The 7191-nt window shown below is 38.6% G+C and overlaps 2 protein-coding genes across 6 annotated transcripts in view; one reads left to right on the top strand and one right to left on the bottom strand.

The window, feature by feature from the left end:
• slc25a29l (solute carrier family 25 member 29-like) overlaps positions 1-4958 on the top strand; it is a 14112-nt gene extending 9154 nt beyond the window's left edge. For 3 of the 5 annotated variants that reach the window (XM_016527171.1, XM_016527172.1, XM_016527173.1), the window contains one exon: positions 2390-4958. In XM_016527171.1, the coding sequence (XP_016382657.1) occupies positions 2390-3136 (747 nt within the window). In that variant the 3' untranslated portion in view covers positions 3137-4958. The remainder of the gene's footprint in view (positions 1-2389) is intronic. The other 2 variants (XM_016527175.1, XM_016527174.1) reach the window with 1 other exon arrangement.
• A 122-nt stretch (positions 4959-5080) lies between these two features.
• fancm (FA complementation group M) overlaps positions 5081-7191 on the bottom strand; it is a 48062-nt gene continuing 45951 nt past the window's right edge. The window contains exon 25 of the mRNA XM_016527178.1: positions 5081-5405. Within this exon, the coding sequence (XP_016382664.1) occupies positions 5294-5405 (112 nt within the window). The 3' untranslated portion in view covers positions 5081-5293. The remainder of the gene's footprint in view (positions 5406-7191) is intronic.

Here is a 7191-nt window from a genome sequence, read left to right on the forward strand (position 1 = left end):
GCTGACTGTTCTGTTTAAAAGCAATTGGCGGGCTCCCTATTTGCATATGCATTTACCCTTGATTTAAATAGTCCCTGTATCAACATCAGTTCTTCTATAGCCAATCAGCAAATGGAAGTCTAGTGAAGCAGAAAGCGTGAGCTGGAATCCTTAACCACAGATGAAGTTGTATTTATTGGATTTGCCATTGGGCGATTCACTGATTTGCATTAAGGTGGACACATTCATAATCATAGCTTCTGCGGTGCGCTGTGGCAAGCTTTATGTGTGCGCTTGAGCGCTTATTAGGCTATGAAGGCAATTAAAGGCTCTTTATAATGATTTATTAATAAACGTGCGATTAGTCGACTAATGCTTAAAATGAACGACTACTAGTCGACCAGAAAAATCCTTAGTCGAGGGCAGCCCTATTAAGATGCATTTACTTGGTAAGCAAAACAACTACTTAAAACAAGTAAAATTATATGCCAGTGGGGTAAGTAAAATTCTCTTGTTTTAAGAATATTTTACTTACACCACTGGCAGATAATTTTATTTGTTTACTAGAAACAAGCAAACATACTAAGATAAGCATTTTTTTTGCAGTGTATCAATAATTTTATCCGATTTCTTGAAAAGAGAAAGTCATTTCAGAGGGGGAACTAATTTTGATGAAAAATTAAGACACTAAAAAAATTGTCCTTTAGCATCTATGGAATCTTCATATTGGATTAAAAAAAAAGTTTCCAAATGGGGATTTTCAGTGATGCCATAGAAGAACCATTTTTGGTTCCCCAAAGAACCTACAAGTGGACAGATCTAAAAGTGAAGAACATCTTAATAATCCAAAGAACCTTTTCCACTTTAAAGAACCTTGGAATGGAAAGGTTCCACGGATGTTAAAGGTTCATCTACACCAATAAAGAAACTTTATTTTTAAAAGTGTATAGTGGAAAATGGTTCTTTAGATCATTAAAATGTCCTTCACAGTAATAGTTCTTTAAACAACTGTTCACTGCAAGTTGCTTCATGAATTAATTAGGTGCTACATGAATGAATCAGATGATATTGATTTGATTAGAAGTGCATGTGCTCAAGGTTCAGTAACGCTGAGATAAATGTAAATATTAGTACCTTGGAGTAGCAATATGTGCTCTTAAAGTACTGCTATGCACTTTTAAAGGGGTAAATAAAGTGCAAAGTTGTCTTATTAAAAATGAAAATTCTGCCATTAATTACTCACCCTCATGTCGTTCCAAACCTGTAAGACCTTTGTTCATCTTCAGAACACAAATTAAGATATTTTTAATTAATTCCAAGAGCTCTCTGACCCTGCATAGACAGCAAGGATCCTAACACGATCAAGGCTCAGAAACATAGCAAGGACATTGTTAAAATAGTCCATGTGACATCAGGGGTTCAACCGTAACTTTACGAAGCTACAAGAATACATTTTGTGCGCAAAGAAAATTAAAATAAGGGAGTTCTTACGGGTTTGGAACGACTTGAGGGTGAGTAATTAATGACAGAATTTTCATTTTTGGGTGAACTATCCCTTTAAGAGTTCTGGTCTTAATTTAAGACTTTCCATTTAAACATAAAAGTAAACCTTCTATGCAAAGATAACGTAAAAAGTTAAATCCACGATTTTAATCCTGGTTAGTGAAACCAAAAACAGTTCTACACTCTTAAAAATAAAAGTTCTTTATTGGTGGTTTCATGTAGAACCCTTAACATCCATAGAATCATTTTCCCTCGTAAAGGTGTTTTTTTTTTTTTAAAGGGTTATTTAAATTTGTAGTATGCTATTTTAAAGATTAAGCAAAATTATTCTTTTAAGAACTGATCACTGAAAGGTTCTTTGGGGAACCAAAAATGGTTTTTCTATGGCATTACTGTGAAAACCACATTTTGGAAGCTTTGTTGTCAGGAGCGTACCATCTCCAGGAACATGAATTCATCAAACGATGCTGATTTGATTAGAAGTGCATGTGCTCGAGGTTCAGTAACGCTGAGATGTTTGACAGGAGATACCCGAGACGTCAGGAACAAGCACGCGGAGCTAAATTTAGCACGGGGAACATCTATACTTGTCCGCAGGTGCAGAGACGAGGGGTTTTGGGTTCTCTAGACATTAACTCTTCACACCCAAAGATGTGAATTTAACTACCGCAAGGTGGAACTTATTTCGTAAATGTGTTTCCATTGTAGTTTATGAGCATGTTTTCTTACCGGATAAGACATTTATCTTACTTAGTTGAGGGCATAAGTTTTTTATGCTTATTTTGAGAATTTATGCACATCTTGGCGTTTCCATCCAGCATTTTTTTTTTATGCGATATTCCAAAATGCACATAAAAATAGGTGGATGTAAACATAGCTACTGTCTTTGTTTCTCGTTTGACTCCAGATGTTGGGCCTCTATAAGGGCATCGGCTCGCCCATGATGGGCCTGACCTTCATCAATGCCATCGTCTTCGGCATGCAGGGAAACGCCATGCGAGTGTTGGGCACGGATACGCCTCTGCACCAGTTCCTAGCGGGCGCGGCGGCCGGATTCATCCAGTGTGTGATCTGCTGCCCGATGGAGCTGGCCAAGACCCGCATGCAGATGCAGGGAACGGGCGAGAAGAGCGCCTCCAGGAAGATGTACAGGAACTCTCTGGACTGCCTGATCCGCATCCACCGGAAGGAGGGAGTCCGAGGAATAAACCGAGGAATGGTGACCACCGTCATCCGCGAGACGCCTGGATTCGGCGTCTACTTCCTCGCCTACGATACGCTGACGCGCACACTGGGCTGCGACGCCGAAGCCGACTACATCATTCCCAAGCTGCTCCTGGCGGGTGGCATGGCGGGAATGGCGTCCTGGATCTCTACTTATCCCGTGGACGTCATCAAGTCCCGCCTCCAGGCGGACGGAGTGGGCGGAGCCAACAGGTACGACGGCATCGTGGACTGCGTCCGTCAGAGCTGGCGGCGGGAAGGATGGAGAACTTTCACTCGAGGCCTGACGTCGACTCTCTTGAGAGCGTTTCCCGTCAACGCCACAACATTCGCCACCGTCACACTCTTCCTCATGTACATGCGCGAGAACGACGACAGCATGAAGGACTGCGAACCCATGCAGCCGAGCCTGCAGCACAGCAGCCTGTGACTCGAAGATCTGAAGACTTGAATCTTCTTGAGATGGAAACCACAGATTCACTGCCCCGATAAACCTCCTCCTGACTCCAGACTCTGTCTAATAAAGAGAGAAAAGGTCAGCAAACGCAAAGGCTGAACAATGACCTTACATTATCTTAACCACTTTATGTTTAATGGACCGTACCGCTGAATTATTGGGATGAATGAGTGTCCACTGGGTTCGAGGATTCCCAGACCAGCATCTGTAGAAACGCCTGACGCTGATGAAGGACCAGAGCGACGTACCGCAGGAGATTTGGACATCGACGATGGGATCATTTTAAAACGCTTAACGTGGCTTAAAGACAGTGTTTTCGAAACTCAGTAAACCCATTAATAAAGCATACTAATTACAGACAAGCAGATGAGCCCAGAATACGAACGCAATACGTTTAATTAGGTGTTAAGCGTTTTCCTCCCATATAACATTATAAAGAAAACGCTTAATGTGGCTTAATGCGTTAAGACAGTGTTTTTGAAAGACAAAACTTTTTTAATAAAGCATACTATATAATGACAAGCAGAGCCTATAATAAAACACAGTTTTAATGCATCCACATTGATGTTTTCCTATGGAAAGAAAACGCTTAACGTGTTATTAAACGCATTGCGTTCGTATCCTGGACTCATCTGCTTGTCTGTACATAGTATGATTTATTAATAACCTGTTTACAGAGTTTGGTCTTATAAAAACACCGTCTTAACTCATTAAGCCTTTTAGAATGTCCCTCAATGATCTCGTATGAGAGAACTGTGACACGTCTGCAAGTTATTTATCCCGTTCCCACACGGTCCAAAATAATGTGCAAAAATGTACCTTTAACGATGCAACAGCATGTGACTGGGACAGAACTGTTCAGGGGACAAATCTGTACCTTATTTACACCTAAAAGGTGAATATTATACAAGTCATAAGGCTTCAAGGTCATGGCTTCAGTTCCCAGGAAAAGCAAGAGCTGATGAAATGTAAATGTGTACTTTGAATGCAATGTAAGTCGCTTTAGATAAAAGTGTCTGCCAAATGCATAAAAGTAAATATTAGTACCTTAGAATAGCAATATGTGCTCTTATATATGCACTTCTTAGGGGTAAATAAAGTGCAAACTTGACTTCTGTTACAGTGGCAAGCTGTTGCAACCCTATAAGTACAAATTTTTTCTGAAAGTGCATGTTAATCTTGTGTCAGGTACAAACTTTGAGACTTTCCATTTAGACATAAAAGTAAACCTTAAATGCAAAGTTGATTTCCCGATTTTAATCCCGATTAGTGAAACTAGATGAATGCAGGGACTCTCAGACCGCAAGAGCTGCAGATGATCTTGAAAGACTGTTGGAGAAACGGTCACATGGTCCTACATGTTTACATACATAGAGTCATTTTGTAATCGTTATTTAATCTTTACATGCACCTTAAACATGTGACTAGTTCCTGACATGCCTGTAATCGACATATTCCTGTATATACGATATATTTGCATCATTTGTTGTCGTTCTCCGGTATTTTTATGAATTTAAATACTATGAGGGATTTCATAGGCAGATTATTGATGACTGATCATCAGTGTTTTTGATTCATGAAGCTCAAGGGAACAGCGTTACACACAGATCAACAGTCACACACCTTCTACCCTTCAACATATTTGTCTCACAAAATATGGGGCATTTAAACGGTTAACTGTCTTGACGATGAACTCACAAACACTCATGAATGAATGTGAAGATAGCAGGTTACTCCTGAGTCTCCGCATGTTCAGACTGACTGGAACACACTACAGATTATATGATGGAGAGGAAGATCAGAGCCGTGATGAAGGTTCAGTGGAGAAGAGCGGCCTCTAGTGGCTCAACACCACAAACAAACCTGATGATCTCAAACACACTGAAGGAGAAAAGAGACGAGCGGTTATCAAAAAGATGAAGCTCTTTTATTTCTCAAAGTAGTTCCTGCTCACACAGAGTCTCTATTACCTGTAAACATAAATACTTCAGAATTACCGTAACGGCAACATTCATAATCTGATGTGCAGAACTTTCCTAAACGGAAAATATTTACGTCACATAAAAGGACGATATAATCCTGATTATTCATAAAAATAAATCCATAATGCATTAAAGTGCTGAGTATAAGTTAGAGCTGGTTAGTCATGAGAGCCGAATCGCAGCTGTAGCGCAGACAGCGGTAAACATCCTCGGCTCTGGAGCGGCTCATGTGCGCAGACGCCTGCAGCTCGTCCACCGAACTGAAAAACAACAGAAACGCCTCAATCACGTCAAGACCGTAACCATGTCTGGAGCAACATTATATGTGACCCTGGAGCACAAAACCAGTCATAAGGGTCACTTTTGTGAAATTGAGAAGTATGCATCATCTGAAAGCTGAATAAATGAGCTTTCCATTGATGTATGGTTTGTTAGGATAGGACAATATTTGGCTGAGATACAACTATTTGAAAATCTGGAATCTGAGGGTACAAAAAAAATCTAAATATTGAGAAAATCATCTTTAAAGTTGTCCAAATGAAGTTCTTAGCAATGCATATTACTAATCAAACATTACGTTTTGATATATTTACGGTAGGACATTTACAAAATATCTTCATGGAACATGATCTTTACTTAATATCCTAATGATTTTTGGCATAAAAGAAAAATGGATAATTTTGAGCCATTCAATGTATTGTTGGCTATTGCTACAAATATACCCCAGCGACTTAACACTGCTTTTGTGCTGCAGGGTCACATATATGCTTCCCCAAAGAACCTTTCAATGAAAAAAAGTCATAAAAGAACCATTTTTCTTAATTTTTAAAATAACATTTTACAAATCTAAAGAGCTTTTTTTCTGCTATAAAGAACCTTTAGGCTCCATGGATGTTGAGGGTTCTTCATGGGCCTTTATTTTTAAGAGTGTAGAAGAAGCATTTTTAGTTAAATATTGAGAAAATATTTAACAATATTGTTGGCTATTGCTACAAATATACCTGTGCTGCTTATGACTGCTTTTGTGCTCGAGTCACACACACACACACACAAATATTTTATATATATATAATGATATATATATATATATATATATAAATATATGCGCAGGTGTGCATTAAAACCGTTTAAAGTCAGTTTAATCACCATTCTATATTAATGAGCTGGTTTAATTAATGCACAGAGATCGGAGATTGCGCACAGAAACTTGCTGTCAATGCTGACTTTTATTAATAAAACAGCTATACTGAATCCTGAATTGCTACACTATATTTCTCAGCAATGAGGGGGTAAAATAGCTGATTTTGAAGTAAAACTCACAGCTTCATTGTTTGTAGAGAGAGATGCACAGACTCCGGTAACTATCACACATGCAACTTCAATCTCTCTCTCTCTCAATCAATCAATCAAAATAGCCATATTTGAGGGGAAAAGTTGAGTAGTTTGCATCTCTGGATATAGCTGTCGGTTGACTAATATTAAATGATTTGCTACTTCATCTTACCTCACTCTCTTTCAACATTAAATTGACGTTTCGTGCTGAAAATTGCGCTTTGCTTCTGTGAACAGTAAAGCCCGCCTACATTGATTTGATTGGCTATCTCAATTATTTTTGACATTGACAAGCGCTGTTAGACTGCTGAGCAGGCCAGGCGGAAAAGGTCACTTTGAAACCTTTTTGTCATCCTAAAAAATAGGGATGTAACGATTCACTCAACTCACGATTCGATTCACTATTTTGATTTCACGTTTTGATTTTCTCACGATTTTTTTTTTTTAACAAAATGAGATTGAAGACATTATACAGTAAATGAAAAGGTGTCTTTTGATTAGGCTATTGCTGCACGTTTCTTTGTGAAATTGAAATATAACAAAACTAAATTGAAATTTTAAAACAAACCCCAAATCAAATCAAATAAGTTACACAAATAAAATAAATCTCTTCATATAAACAAACTAAGGCTTTGTCTGTGCTCTTTCCATTTAAAATTAGAAGCAACCACTGCATTTTAATCATGATCCAAACAAAGATGCAGCATACATGCA

The sequence above is a fragment of the Sinocyclocheilus rhinocerous genome, unplaced genomic scaffold (genome assembly GCF_001515625.1).
Source record: "Sinocyclocheilus rhinocerous isolate Xijiao unplaced genomic scaffold, SAMN03320098_v1.1 scaffold2496, whole genome shotgun sequence".
NCBI classification, from domain to species: domain Eukaryota; kingdom Metazoa; phylum Chordata; class Actinopteri; order Cypriniformes; family Cyprinidae; genus Sinocyclocheilus; species Sinocyclocheilus rhinocerous.